Below are 16,525 nucleotides of genomic sequence, written 5' to 3' on the forward strand. Positions count from 1 at the left end.
GTTGCGTTTAATGTTGTCCCAGAGGTCTCTTAGGCTGTCTTCATTTCTTTTCATTCTTTTTTCTTTAGTCTGTTCCGCAGTAGTGAATTCCACCATTCTGTCTTCCAGGTCACTTATCCGTTCTTCTGTCTCAGTTATTCTGCTATTGATTCCTTCTAGTGTAGTTTTCATTTCAGTTATTGCACTGTTCATCTCTGTCTGTTTGTTCTTTAATTCTTCTAGGTCTTTGTTAAACATTTCTTTGCATCTTCTTTGATCTTTGCCCTCCATTCTTTTCTGAGATCCTGGATCATCTTCACTGTCATTATTCTGAATTCTTTTTCTGGAAGGTTGCCTATCTCCACTTCATTTAGGTTTTTTTCTGGGGTTTTATCTTGTTCCTTCATCTGGTACATAGTCCTCTGCCTTTTCATCTTGTCTATCTTTCTGTGAATGTGGTTTTTGTTCCACAGGCTGCAGGATTGTAGTTCTTCTTGCTTCTCGTGAAGTCCTTGTTTTATATGCAGAAAATAATGTTCTTCTTATCTTGCCTTCAAGGGCAAGATGTTCACCAACAGGAAAGTCAGATTTACCAGAACATAAGATCCATAAAAGGCATAGCTTTGGAATTATTCACCTGCTTTGCCCTTGAAATTGGCTGGTACACAGGAGGCACTCATTCAATTAACAAATGTACCCTTGTTCTGCCATTAATGTTGTTCTGTGATCTCCCTTTTGTCCTTCTAGGGCTAAGTTGTCCCTTCTACTTATAAAGAAAAATCTACACCTGTTTCACAGGGAGATTTATTTTCATAGCCAAATAAAATGGTAAAACCAAATTATTTACAGAATTATTGCATGGGGTGTGTAGTGCTACCATGTGTTTATTAAGTCTATTCATTCTGTGCTTCCTCTGGAAAATACAATTACATTAATAGCAGCTTTTCATATTAAATTTAGGTCATCGATAAAATCACTTCCTTCTCACTCTCAATTCTGATGTATTATTTATCATTTGACTTCAGTGCATACCTTACTAAATAATTCACAGCTATCACACCAAGTACCTCTTATTCATCACCTTGAAATGCTTCCTTTTCATTCCTTACCTTCCTGCAATTCACTGCCATTTTCCAAAGGCTTTTCTAACTCTTTTTCCACCGTAGAGGCTATGCTTTTAGATGATAAAGTATCTGGAGGAGTATGAAATCTGTAGTATTCACCTAATCTCCCACAAGAAAATTAACAGTTAGTGTACTTCTCACATCAAATATTAGAAAATCCACAAATGTTTGATTCTTACCAGATTTATAACACATCTCCTTATTGCTCTTTTTTCTTCCATTTCTTCAGGAGTCCTTTGTCCATAAACTAGAAGCATCTATAGGGATATATATTTTTTTAATTAAATTGTCCAAAGCCAATAATCTGAAAATTTATAAACCAGAATGAAACATCCCACACATTGTTTTCTCATGAATAGATTACTGTGTTTAAAAAACATTGTAAATCAATAATTTGCACACCGTCAAATGTTTCTCATTGCTATATTTTACATTTTAGAAAGAATCAGTCAAGAGGAAAGAAATAACTATACATTTGTGGTCTTGAGATGAGAAGCTTCAGGTACAGATTCACATTTGAGATCATCTTTGTTTGCTGCTTGCTTGTTTGTTTGGAGAAGGAAGATGTAAGTATGGGAGACCACAGAGCTACAGCAGAAAGGAACATCTCCTTCCTCCTCTTCTTCCTCAAAGTTAGTTTTTAAAATTAAAGGATGGTGAATGGGTTACGATATATCCTCCTGAGGTTTCAGGGGCTCCCGACTCTGGGACAGAGGTGCAATCCCCTCCTGAGTTTGTTTCTGTAGTAAAATACCTACAGAAAAAATGTCACATTTCAGTTTTTCAATGTGCCCACATCCTGTGTCTCCATGGAAGGACATATTCCAGGATAGAGACAGACTGAGAGTTTATTTTTCCACATGCCTATCTTGTTTGTACATACTTATTGGCACTGCAGGGCTGTGATGATATGGGAGGAATAGCATGGGCTACACTGCAAAAGACCTGGGTTCTAACCTTGTTTATACTTTGGCAAGGAGTACCTGGGATAATGCAGATGATAGTGCTTTATAAATTATAAACTACTCTATTGATCTCTATAACTTCAAGGATTAAATGTGAGACAGATGGATATAATCATGTAATAGATTGACACTCATGTATATCAATGTTAAGTTATATATAAATAATAAAAGTTATATAAATCAATGTTATCAATATTAAGTTATAAAAAATAAAACAGGTTATTAGTATACCTACAAGCAACTGTGTGTTTTTAAACATGAGATCTGTCTCCTAGCCATCATACAACAAAAAACTTCCAATCCAAATGATAAGCATATGTGTACACATAGAACAAATTAGAACATAATGAATTTAATATACTTAATAAAGTGAAAGCTATTTTCTCACCCAAATCTGCCTTATATATTACATTATACACTTCTAATAGTTAAACAAATATGTAGAAAATACCATGAGGTTTTTGAATGTGCACTGTGAATCTGAGAAAAGGTTTACTAACCATTTTGTTCATCTTCTTCCTCCTCTTCTTCCTCAAAGTTTGTTTTTAAAACTAAGGGATGGTGAATGGGTCGTGATATATTCTCCTGAGGTTTCAGAGGTTCCTGACTCTGGGTTGGGGGTGGAATTCCTTCCTGAGTTTCTTTCTGCGGTGTGATATCTATAGAGGAATGGCAACATTTCAGTCTTTTCAGGATACACGTTTTGGTGCATGTTCAATGATCAACTGTTGTCCTCCTGATTAACTGCATATTTGTTAAAAGCTGTCTGATCAACCGTTGTCCTTGAACTGCATATTTGTTAAAAGATGTCTCTTCTTATTTCTGGAAAGGTTATTGAATTAACTTGCAAAAAAATATCAACATTTTGCTGGTAAGGTGTGGAAAATATGCTAATTCATAGACTTTAGATAGTAATTATAACCATGACTTGGTATATATCATACTTTGATATAAATACAAAGTGATCATAAGCATTACTGTATTCTTACATTACATCCGTGGGATAAGAATAACTTAACTAATCACATTACAATAATTTAACAAAGGCAAACTCATATAAGACATAGCTTATAATGGCAGAGTATACGTGTTCAAAAGAGGAAAAAATCCAATGGCTGGGGGTTGATAACTTCGAAGTGAGAATAATACTTTCAGATTCCTTTATTGACTCACATGTGTCAGATTGACCAAAGCTCTAGGTCATATTTAAATGTTCTATAACCTTCAAAACTAACCAGCAAATAACAGAAAAAGCCAGTGAACACCTGTATCTTCTATCATTACTTATTCAATTCCCTTGGTTTTTCAAACCAATAGTTATCAAATTTGGCTAATTATCAGAATCAGCTAAAAAAATTTTCAAATCATCTTTTGGCTCTCTGTTTTTCAAGTTTCTGATTCAGCAGGTCTAAATTAAAGCCTAGAAATCTGATACTATTTTTTAAATGTCTCATATAATTACAAAATCAGCCAAGTTTGGAAACCACGGCCCCAAATCAATGATCATCTATCTGGTGTCCTGGGTCATGGGAAGGCTTTCAGTGGGTTTGCCATCCCAATAATTTGAAAGCCATCTATCATATTCCAGATCCTTAATTTCCACATCCATTTTCACCCTAAAATTAGTTTGCCTGAGAGCAAGGCTCAGTTCACAGTAGCCTTTTCTCCACTTTACAAGATAAAGCTCTACTTTACCCATGCCAAAATTTTCTATAGCACATTGCCCGAAAAAGAAATCCTACTTTACTGATTAATCAAACCACCATGAACTCATAGGGCTTTTTCCATTACCTTGACTTATACACATTTCTACCAGGAGAAAATCATTTTGTGATAGGCAGAATAATATTCTCCCAAAGACGTCCAAGTCTTAATCGCTGAAACCTGTGTATGCATTAGGTTATACAGGAAAGAGGAATTAAGACTGCTAATCAGCTGACCTCAGAATTGGCAGATTATCCTTTATTATTCAGGTGGGCCTTTGAAAGTAGAAGAGAAATACAGAGGAAAAGAGCCAGGAAAAGAAGTGTGACAGTGAAAGCTAGGTCAGTGATGCAGTGTCAGAAGGACTTGACTATCCATTGCTGACTCCGAGGTGGAGGAAGGGGGACATGAACAAAGGAATACTGAAGACCTCTAGAAACTGGAAAAGGCAAGGCAACAGATTCTCTCCCAGAAATCTCCAGAAGGAATGCAGCCCTGGAGACACCTTAATTTTAATTCAGAGAGATCTCATCAAATTCCTAAACTATAGAACTACAAGACAATAAACTTGAATTGTTGAAGTCACTTAGTTAAGGGTAAATTGTTACAACAGTAACAGAAAATGGATACACGTGGTATTAGAAAAAAGTGCTATCTGGTTGGAATGTTCTGAATTCAAATGCATAATCGAGTATGTTGCTAGTTAAGAATTTTTGTTGAAAAATTTTGCTTGCTCCATTTCTAGACTATTGTGAAAGAATATGTCACTCTTGAAAAAAAAGTCTTGTGGTGTCAATGAAAAGAGAGCACTAGTAAGAAACTGTGAAGGAAAAACATGGCTTTAAACAGAACTTTTTAGCTATTCTCAATACATATTCCCAAGACTTGTCATTAGCTTCAAAGAAAAGCTTCACTGAACATTCAAAACAATACAAGTTAATATCACATTTTATAAAAACTTTATTGAGATATAATTCACATACTATACGATTCCTCATTTAAATGTATAATTCAATGTTTTTTAGTATATTCAGGGAGATGTGCAACCATCACCATGATCAGTTTTAGGATATTTGATCACCCCAAAAAAGGAAACCCATACCAATTAGCAGTTACTCTTCATGTCCACCCAATGTCCCCAGCCTTACAGAAGCACTAGTATACTTTCTGTTTCTATGGATTTGCCTATTCTGGATATTTCATATAAATTGAATTATATAATATGTGGTCCTTGTACATGACTCCTTCCACTTACCACAGTGTTTTTTATAGCCAAATAATATTTCACTGTATGCATATACCACAATTTATCCATTCATCACATGATGGACACTTGGGTCATTTCCACTTTTTTTGGTTGTTATAAATAATGTTGATATGAATATTGTTGTGCAAGTTTTTGTGAGGACATATCTCTTGGGTATATACTTAGGAGTGAATAAGTAGGACATATAGTGACTCTATGTTTAATCTTTTGAGGAACTGCCAGACTGTTTTCCAAAGCAATTGCACCAATGCAATTGCAATTACCTCGTCAACTCTTATTATCTTTTTGATTAAACTATTCTAGTAGATGTGAGTGGCATCTCACTGTAGTTTTGATTTACATTTATCTAATGGTTAATGATGATGAGCATCTTTTCATGAGCTTATTAGCCATTTGTATATCTTTGAGAAATATCTATTCAGAGTCTTTGTCCATTTTGTAATGGGATTGTCTTTATATTATTGAGTTGTAAGAGCTCTTTATATATTCTAGATATGTCTCTTATTAGATGAAAGATTTGCAAATATTTTCTCCCATTCTGTAGGTTGTCTTTTCACTTTCTTGATGGTATTCTTGAAACACAGAAGTTTCTAATTTTGATGAAATCCAATTCATTTTTTTCACTGATTGCTTGTTTTTCTGGTGTCATAACTGAGAGGGGTTTGAGTAACCTACAGTTTCTTATAAGAATTTTATAATTTTAGCTCATATTTAGGTCTTTGCTCTATTTTGAGTTAATTTTTGTAGCGTATAAAGAAGTCCAAGTTTGTTTGTTTGTTTTTAATATGGCTATCCAGTTTTCTTAGCACCATTTGTTGAGAATACTATTCTTTCCTCCATTGAATGGTCTATGCACCCTTTTCAAAAATCAATTGACCAGAAATTGATTTACGGAAAGGTTTAGTTCTGGTCTCTCAATTTTATCTCATTGATCTACATATTGATTTTTATGCCAGTACCAGATGGTCTTGATTACTGTAGTTTTGTAGTAATTTCTACATTTCAAAATCAGTAAGTATGAGTTCTACAACTTTGTTTTTCATTTTCAAGATTGTTTTTACTATTCCGGGTCCCTTGAAATTCTATATACCATTGACCCTTGAACAATACATGCTTGAACTGCAAGGGTCCACTTGTACACGGATTTTTTTTTTTTAAATAGTAAATACTACAGTACTTGACAATCCAAGTTTGATTGAATCTGAGCCTGCAGAACCATGGATATGGAGGAACTGCAGATTCAGAGAACCCTCTGAATCTATAGTTATCTGAGTATAACTATAAATTATACTCGGATTTTATATGGCTTGGAGGGTCAGCTCCCCTAACCTCCTGTTGTTCAATGGTCAACTGTACATTTTAGAATCAGCTTGTCAACTTCTTCAGATAAGTCATTTGGGATTTTGATAGGAGTGGCATTGAATCTATAGACCAATTTGGGGGGTACTGCCATATTAACAATAAAACCAATCTATGAACATGGTCTATCTTTCCATTTTTAAAGTTTCTTTAATTTTTTTCAACAACGTTCTGTAGTTTTTGAATGTTTTGTTCTTCTTTTGTTAAAGTAATAACTAAATATTTTTAATGCTGTTGTAAGTGGAATTTTTTTTTTCATTTCATCTTCACTTTGTTCATTGCTAGTATATAGAAATACAATCAATTATTGTATATTAATCTTGTACCCTGCTGAATTTATTACTTCTAATAGTTTTAAACAAGTTTTTTAGATTTTTCTAAATGAAAGATCATGCCATATGTAAATAGAGATCATTTTATTTCTTCCTTTTCAATCTGAGTGCCTTTTATTTAGCTTTATTGCTCAATCCCCCTGGCTTTAATATAAATGGCAAGAAAACATCCTTATCTTGTTTCTGAATAAGGGGAAAGGCTTTCAGTTATGCCAGTAAGTATATTAGCTGTGGATTTTTCATATATGTCCTAGATCAGGTTGAGGGAGTTTCCTTCTACTTTTAGTTTGTTGAGTGTTTTTATCATGAAAGAGTGTTGGTTTTTGTCAATGCTTTTTGTTCAATATACTATGATGACCATGACCATGCTTTTTTTTTGCCCTTTATTCTATTGATCTGGTGTATTACATTAATTCATTTTTTGTAGTTAAACCAACCTTGCATTTCTGGGATAAATCCCACTTGGTCATGAACTAAAATCCTTTTTTTAATGTTGGATTTAGTTTCCTAGAATTTTATTGAGTATTTTTGTGGGTATATTCTGTATAATACTATTAATATTATATTACATCTGTAATGTGTTACAAACCCCAAAACACATTGTTATAATTATTACTTTCTATAACTTTATATTTCTTAAAGTAGTTGAGAGGAGAAGGAAAATACATATCTATAGAGTTTGATACATTAGCTTTCTTATTTATCATTTCTAGTTTTCTTCATTTGAGTTACCACCTGGTATCATTTCTTTACCATAATACAGGTTTGCTTTCGCCTGCCTCTTTTGTGCTGTTATTGTCAAATATATTACATTTCTAAATGTTATAGGTTCAAAATACAATTATATACATGTACATATATATTTTTTTTCTTTCAGTACTTTGAGTATGTCATCCTACTGCCTTCTGGACTACTTTTTTTCTGGAAAAGTCAGCTGTTAATCATACTGAGGTTCTCTTATATGTGACAAATCATTGTTATTTTGCTTCTTTCCAGAATTTGCTTCTGTTTTGGCATTTACTCTTTTAACTGTGATGTGTCTAGATGTGTCTATCTTTGGTTTATTCTACTTAGCATTTGTTGTGCTTCTTGGATATGTAGATTAATAATTTTCATCAAATTTGGGAAGCTTTCAGCCATTATTTCTTTGAATATTTTTTTCTATTTTCCCTCCTCTCATTCTGGTACTCCCACTATATGCATGTCCCACATTTCTCTGAGGTTCTGTTCATCTTTCTTTTTCTTTTTTTTAATTGAAGTAAAATTGATTTACAATGTTGTGTTAGTTTCAGGTGTACAGCAAAGTGATTCAGTTATACATACATATACTTCTATTTTTTTCAGATTCTTTTCCTTTATAGGTTATTATAAAATATTGAGTATAGTTCCCTGTGCTATATAGTAGGGTCCTTGTTGGTTATCTGTTTTATGTATAGTAGTGTGTATATGTTAATCCCAAACTCCTAATTTATCCCTCCCCCTCCCCCTTTCTCCTTTGGTAACCATAAGTTTGTTTTCTATGTCTGTGCGTCTATTTCTGTTTTGTATACAAGTTCATTTCTATCTCCCCCCCTTTTTTTTTAGATTCCACAGATAAGTAACATCATATGATATTTGTCTTCTATGTCTGGCTTACTTCATTTAGGATGATAATCTCTAGGTCCATCCATGTTGCTGCAAATGGCATTATTTCATTCTTTTTTTATGGCTGAGTAATATTCCATTGTATAGATAAAGGGAGAGGGCCCAAATCAATAGAATTAGAAATTAAAAAGGAGAAGTTACAACTGACGCCACAGAAATACAAAGGACTGTAAGAGACTACTACAAGCAACTATATGCCAATAAAATGGACAACCTAGAAGAAATGGAAAAATTCTTAGAAATGTACAATCTACCAAGACTGAATCAGGAAGAAATAGAAAATATGAACAGACCAATTACAAGTATTGAAATTGAATCTGTGATTTAACAACTCCCAACAAACAAAAGTCCAGGACCAGATGGCTTCACAGGCAAATTCTACCCAACATTTTTCTTTTTTCTTTTCAATTCTATACCTTTTTCAGACTATATAATCTCTATTGATCTATCTTTAGTTTGCTGATTCTCTCTTCTGTCAGCTTAAATCTGCAGTTGAACCCCTCTGATAATTTGTCATTTTGGTTATTGTTCAACTCTAGAATTTCTATTTCATTCTTTTTCATAGTTTATATACTTTTACAATAAAATTCTAATTTTATGTGCAGTAATTATTTCTCTAAGTTTGTAATGTAATTATGTTGTTTTAATAAATTATATATCAATAATAATTGCAATGACAACTCAATCCTAAAGAAATGTATTCAAGAGGTAAGTTAATGACCATAAGTCTCCATAATGTGGAGGCTTATTCTTATAGGAATTTTAAAAATTTAGATTTTAATTTATTCTATTTTATTTTATTTTTATTATATTTAAATTTGACACCTATTTGCTTTTAAACTTGGAGATGATCACCAGAAGGATTAGGCCTCTTTTGAAAATGTCTGGTTTAGCAACTTTTTTTTTTTTTTTTTTGGCTGTGCTGGGTCTTAGTTGCAGCATGCAAGATCTTCGTTGCCATGTGCAGGATCTTCGTTGCGGCATGCAGGATCTTTAGTTGTGGCGTGTGGGATCTTTTAGTTTGGCATGCAGAATCTTTTTTTTTTTTTTAGTTGCGACATGTGGGATCTTTCTTTTTTTTTTTAGTTGCGGCATGTGGAATCTTTAGTTGTGCGTGCAAACTCTTAGTTGCGGCATGTGGGATCTAGTTCCCTGATGAGGGATCGAACCCAGGCCCCTGGCATTGGGAGCATGGAGTCTTAGACACTGAACCACCAGGGAAGTCCCTAAATGAAATCTTTTTCAAAAGAGTCCAAAACCTTTTTTAATTTGTTAGCAGATTAAAGTTTAAATTGCATAAAGACTAACTGGCAGTTTTATATTCCCAGACAAAAAATGCAGGACTCAAGTACTGAACTTAGTGCTTAAAGATAACAGACAATGGCAAATCAACTAATGGGAAATTGCTTTTGGCAAACACCTCATTCTGGAAGAGCACAGCTGGTAACTTAGATAGCATTGCTGTGGCTCCAACTCACCTACTTAATATGGACAACATGATGGGTCTCAATTCCTTGATCAGAGGCCCTAGAAATTTTCACAGGTTACACATTTAAATGTGTAAATTTTATCTTATTTTGACTGGCTACAAACTTACACATGAATTGCACAGTGCTATGTATGAAACAATAGTTATATTTCGCTACCAAAAAATCGTCATTAATCCCACCCTGAATTTGTCAATCACATGCACCTACTGAAACATAAAGGTAGATTTTAAAATAAAGGTATAACTTTGTAATTTAATTTTTGTCTAAGGTGAGATGATTTATTTTCCCGGATTTGGTTAATATGAACCTTGGTAGGTAAATGTCTCTGGAAATATTTTAGGAAATATTAGGTCTATAAAAGATCAAATTATATCTTCTGAGGTACTGAAATATTTTTAGAATGAACAGATGATGCAGTGGGTTCAACACATAATTCAAATGAGCTTCGTAGTTTCCTCCAGTCTGGAAATTGAATCCTCTTTCCTAGAGCACAGACATCTGTCTGGGCAGAGAAAAAATATTTACCTGCTTAACATGAATAAATACTTTTCTGGACTTCCTGGGATAGAATTAGCCACTATGTGAAAGGTAGTACTATGTACCTATGTTTCGTGGTTGGGATTCATCAGTAAACAAAATAAAGATTCCTACTCTTACGGAATGTTCATTCTATAGGGAGGAATCAGACAACAAACAATAGATGTAGTGAAGAAATAAATTATATTTTATCTGAGAAAATGATAAGGGAAATGGCAAAAGAAAGCAGAGCAAGGCCAGGAAGAATGTGTAGGGAGGAAGTGGGAAGGCTGCCACATTTCAAACAGAGTATTCAGGGTAGACCTCATTAAAAGATGATATTTGAGTAAGGCCTTGAAGAGGTAAAGGAGTTGACCATAAAGCTGTTGAGAGAAGGGCGTTTCATGCAAAGCCCTTGAAGCAGGAGCCTACTAGCAGGGAGAAGCAGGGAAACTGGTATGGTTGGAGCAGAGTGGGCAAGTAGAACAGCTGCAGGAGATAAATTCAGAGAGGAAACAGGGCACCAGATCAAGTACAGTCATTTAGGCCTTTGTCAGGACTCTGATTTTACTCTGAATGAAATGAAAACCAATTGGAGGGGTGATGTCTGATTTATGCATAAGAGTATCACTGACTGTGCTTTGAACAGACATAGAGGGACAAGAGTTGAAGTAGGAAAACCATTTAGGCTACTGCAGTAATCCAGTCAAGAAATGATGTCGGTGTTTTGGCCCAAGGTGGGAATAGTAGAAATAGTGAGAAAAATCGGATTTTGGATATATTAAATACAGTAGAGTTAACAGGATTTCGGTATGGATTGGATGTGGGATATGAGAGAAACAGAGTTTGAGGATGATTCAGTTGACCTGAAGGATAGAAGGATAGAACTGCCATTAAACCAAGATAGAAAGGCTATGGATATAGCAGGTTTGGGGATATAGGAGTAAAATTGTGAGTTGAGTTTTGAATGTGTTAAGTGGGAAATATCTACTCAAGAGCCCAAGTGAAAAGTTGAATATAAGGATCTTTGAAGTTCAAGAGAGAGGTCTGGAATAGATATGTAAATTTGGGAGTAATTTACATGTGGATCATAATCAAAGGCATGAGACTGGATGAGATTACCAAGGGAGTAGGCAGAGAAGAAAACAGAACCAAGAACTAACTCCTAGAACATACCACATGTAAGAGGATGGGGAAAAGAGGAAAAACCAGTGAGGGAGAGCAAAAACAGAATACTAGGTAGATAGGAGTAAAACAAAGAGGTACAGGGTCTTGGAAGCTAGATAAGGAAATTATATCAAGGAGGGAGGAGTGATCAAATCTGTCAAATGCTGCTAATCGTTCCAGTTATGAAAGGACTGAAAATTGACCACTGGGTTTAATAATTTGTATATCAATGGTGAAAGAGGCTGAAAAGGATGATTTACATGGGATTAAGAGAGAATGGGTGGGGAGGATTTGATAATACCAAGGATAACTATTTTGAGAACTGCTACAAAGAGAAAGAAAAAAAATGGGGTGGTAGCTTGTAAGAGGATGGATTAAGACAAAGGAGATTTTTTTTTTCAGTTCAAGTTTAATAGAAACTACAAAAGATCAAAAGTGATACCCTACCACTGTACACATCAGCTGGCCTGTCCCATAATACAGCTCAGGCCATTCCCTCCAGAGGAAGAAAGGCTGGCAATTAGTATTTAGAGTATTATAACTGAGAGAGTGACTGAGATGGGGAAGGGTAAGCTCAGTGGAGGAATTGAGTTCAAGGAACTGAGAGGCTAGGGTGGTAGATCATATACTTACATATTGGAATCACCAAGAATTGACACAGGAGTACAGTTAGAGTGACTATGAGCCAGGAGTTCATACTTCTGAAAAATGGGGAGGAAGGACGTGAACAGATGTAGACAAAAGCAAAAAGAACAGCAACACCGAGGGGGGATAATGGCATGAGATACAAACTGGATGGTTTTAAGGAGAAGTGATAAAGAACAATCTGAAATTGGCAATAGGACCCAAGGAAACCTTCTACCTCATCTCCAGATCAAGTGGTACTTGAGAACTGGGGATAAAAACCGCCACCACTTGGAGAGTGCTGCTGGAGAAGGAGAGGGGAGTGACGCTTACACTCGACTATGAAGATGAAGGGAAAGTTCAGGGAAGAAGTTGAAAAAGAATTCTGCGGATAATGAAGGTTGGGGAGGAGTGGATGAAAGGGGCCAAATAAGGAGAGGAGTGAGTCATTTGAAAGATGGGGTTTCTGATATTGACTGATGTGAAATAATAGAAAAGGAATACATTGGTCTCTGCCCCCAGTTCCTGGCACAGAGTTCCTAAAACCTTGGTGATTTCCTAAGTAAAAAGAGCACTGGGAACATCTTTTGTTCTAATATTTGGCCTTTGACCCTGGTTCCTGACACAGAACTCCAAAATCCCTCAGAGTTTCCTCAGTGATGGCAATGTCCTTTGTTCTAATGAGGTGACTCTGGGTGGGCTCCTGGTAGCTTCATGAGTAGGGTTTGTCACCAGAAAGACCAAGCCAGCATTAGAAGCTTGGAACTCTCAGCCCCGCCCCCACATCCAGGAAGGGGAGAGGGGCTAGAGATTGGTTTAATAATCAATCATGCTTACATGATGAAGCCTCCATAAACATCCCGAAACTGTAGAATTCAGAGAGCTTCCAGGTTGATGAACACATCCACGTACTGGACGGTGGCACACCCCAACTCCACAGGGACAGAAGTTCCTGTGCTCGGGCCCTTCCAGACCTCACCTTATGTGCCTCTTCATCTGGTTGTTCTATTACAGTAGAGGATGCCATCCTCTATGGCATCGTCTATTACAATAAACTCGTAAACATAAGGAAGCGTTTCCCTGAGTTCTTTGAGCTGTCTAGCAAATTATTTAATCCAGGGAGAGAGATCATGGAAACCTCCAATTTGTACCCAAGTTAGACAGAGGCTGTGGGTAACCTGGGGACCTTCTACTTGCAATTAATGTCTAAAGTGGAAGGTAATCTTTGGGGATACAGTCATTAATCTGTGGGGTCTGTGTTAACTCTGGTTAGTGTCAGAATTGAATTAAATTATAGGACACCCAGCTAATGTCACAGAGAATTGATTGGTGTGGGAAAAAACCCATTTGTATGGTGTCAGAAGTGTTGTGAGTATGGTACTAGTGTGAGAATAGAGGAGAAACACACAGGAGTATTTTTTTTTCCCCCTAGGGAAACTGACATAAACAGGAATAAAGGGCAGAATAAAATTAGTCCTGGTGAATTCAAAACACATAAGTGGATTTGTCCCCTGTAGACAGATGAAAGGAGGTTTGAGGAAGTAGGGTATTAGCAGCCTATGAAGCCTGCTTATCCCCTCTCACGATGGAGGTAGAATGGCTAGGGGAAGGATTTGGTCCCAGTGCATGGATCTGGTTTTGACCCTATTGAGAGAGGGGAAACCTTATTCCAAGAGTCAGGAGCAGTTTTGACACGTGTTGAAGAAATTGAGACTTCCAGAAAAGCTAGAATTTATTTTTGACGTCCAGATTCTATGCCTAATAAATGAGAATAATAAAATGTATCCCTACAGAACTTAGCCCAGGGCATGTCTTATAGTGGGGAGCCCAATAATTGTTACACAGACACTCTACCTTTCCTTTGCCCAGAGATGCAGTCTTTGTTTTCCTCTAGTCCTAAAAGAATTAGTGTGAAAGATAGCAATTTTACCCATAGACCTTTAGGAAGCAAACTATTACACTAGATATAGAGAATTTAGTACAATGTCCTCATGAAATAAAATCACACTAGATGTAAAACAATGGGATGAAGTTAACCACTTAGTAAGTGTAATAACTTGCATCCCAGTAGGTTACCTTCAGTAGTTATCTATCTGTCCCCATCCATCTATCCATACATCCAATTTTATTGAGCATCTGTGCTCCAGACACTGTGCAAAGCATTGGTAAAGAAACTAGTTATGATCCCCATCCTTGTGATGTTTACAGTCTAGTGAAGAAAAACATTGATCAAGGTATCACATGTATGATGAATGCTATGAGATCAGAGTTTTCCAGAAGACTATAACAAAGAAACATAATTTTTAGTCATTCATTTGCCAAGGATTATCTGAAGCCAAGTTTTCAAATCCAAAGGACTGATATTCCGTAAACTCATTTCTAGAATAATTCCATCATAAGAAATATGGTGGCCACAGCAGGAGAGTGGCATAGCTATAGCATCAGGAAAACCTGACAATCCCAACTTCTTAAGCAAAGTTCTTGCCATTCACTGTTATAGGGCGTGGTGTCTTCCCTATCCCCTTCCCAGAACCTAGTTTAAGGTTCATCACATAGTAGAACCTCAATGTCATTTAGTTGGATTGAAGTATGCCACTTACTCTGCAACAATGGGATTGCATTTTATCCACAAATGAAGTCTTAGGAAGAACCACACATCTAGCTGTTCTTCTAGAAGCAGAAGTGTGCAAACCAGAGCATGCCCTTGCTCTCCCCACCTATGAGATAAGGGCACAACGGTGAGGCCAGTTGTGCGATGATTTGCTGAGACAGTTCCCCTCTACCTAGTGAGGTCAGTAGTCCTCTCACTTTTCAGATGAATAAATCCACTTTAGAAACACAGAGAAAGTTTGACTTGCTCTTTGTTCACTACATTTTTGTTGGCTACTTGATGGCTCATTCTAAGCTTCATCTCATGATTCTTGATAGAACCATCCCAAATCATTCACTGGCTGTTAAACTGCATTACTCACCTTGTCATACTTTATTTAACGTGTCATTCTATGCTGCTACTCCAAAACCAGATTATAATATGGTATATCCGTGTTATTCAAAAGAAATACTCACTGCTACTTGGTGGCAAAAATAATCCATTGATATTTCGAGGTTTGCTGTGATAAAAGATACAACTGATCTTCACACAACCAAGAGGCTGAGTTTCCCAGAAGCATGAAATGCTGCAGTTTTGCTAGACAAAGGAGGTGGGGGAAATGTAATGATCAGATGCCATATTCACAGTACATACAATGTGCTACAACACAACACAATGTGACAAAAACTACTGCAATTGCTGATTTAAGATCACCTGTGTTTCTAGGCTTTGCGTGTTTCTAAGCTCTGCTATTTAAAAGGTGCAATGGATTTCCTAAAATATACTTGCCCATTTTTTTAAGAATTTAAATTGAGCAAAGTGCAAAATGCCTAAAATTAAGTAATGGGAGGAAAAATCATTTCTTCTCAATTGTGTTGTAAGAGTATAGTTCAGTATTATCGAAGGGAGATGCTTTTATCAAACGTGATGATGCTGAGTAATTCTACCTGCATTTCCATGTGTCTAGATCTACAAAGTGGATCTAAACATTTTCCTTCTCTCCATAATGAGCACACAGTGTCACTGCCAAGGGCCTCTTCACAGTGTCGGAATCGGCACTGGGAACCCTAAAAGGAAAAAGTAAACAGTATAGAAAACTCAATATATGAATGTTAGTGTTTAACAACAGATTACTAATCAACTAAAGAAAATATGAGGAGATCAAATTAAAACTTAAAAAAATACTACAAATACAAGGCCATAAAGTCTAAATTCTAGCAAACCAGTCTAATTTTAATGAAAGATACAAGATAATCTAATGATTAAATAGTACAACACGCCATGAGTCACTGATAAAATTCTCCTTATTGTTATCAGTTAATCCATATGGCTCACTAAGGATAAATATATAAAAGATCAGTGACACTCTTAATCACAATCCAGTGACAGAAGGATCTAATTTTTCTTTCTTAAGAAAGCCAGGGGCTTCCCTGGTGGCGCAGTGGTTGAGAATCTGCCTGCTAATGCAGGGGACATGGGTTCGAGCCCTGGTCTGGGAAGATCCCACATGCCACGGAGCGGCTGGGCCCGTGAGCCACAACTACTGAGCCTGCGCGTCTGGAGCCTGTGCCCCGCAACGGGAGGGGCCGCGATAGTGAAAGGCCCGCGCACCGCGATGAAGAGTGGTCCCCGCACCGCGACGAAGAGTGGCCCCCACTTGCCGCAACTAGAGAAAGCCCTCGCACGAACCGAAGACCCAGCACAGCCAAAAATAAATAAATAAATGAAAATAAAAGTAGCTATAAAATTAAAAAAAAAAAAAAA

At 36.2% G+C, this 16,525-nt stretch overlaps 1 protein-coding gene across 1 annotated transcript in view; it reads right to left on the bottom strand.

Moving 5' to 3' along the window:
* Nucleotides 1-15,720, bottom strand: part of C10H12orf50 (chromosome 10 C12orf50 homolog) — a 31,093-nt gene extending 15,373 nt beyond the window's left edge. The window contains 5 exon segments of the mRNA XM_036866979.1: nucleotides 1,089-1,202; nucleotides 1,283-1,360; nucleotides 2,569-2,727; nucleotides 15,238-15,358; nucleotides 15,709-15,720. Of these exon segments, the coding sequence (XP_036722874.1) occupies nucleotides 1,089-1,202; nucleotides 1,283-1,360; nucleotides 2,569-2,727; nucleotides 15,238-15,358; nucleotides 15,709-15,720 (484 nt within the window).
* Between the last annotated feature and the right edge of the window lie 805 nt (nucleotides 15,721-16,525).

The sequence above is a fragment of the Balaenoptera musculus genome, chromosome 10 (assembly GCF_009873245.2).
Source record: "Balaenoptera musculus isolate JJ_BM4_2016_0621 chromosome 10, mBalMus1.pri.v3, whole genome shotgun sequence".
Classification (NCBI taxonomy): domain Eukaryota; kingdom Metazoa; phylum Chordata; class Mammalia; order Artiodactyla; family Balaenopteridae; genus Balaenoptera; species Balaenoptera musculus.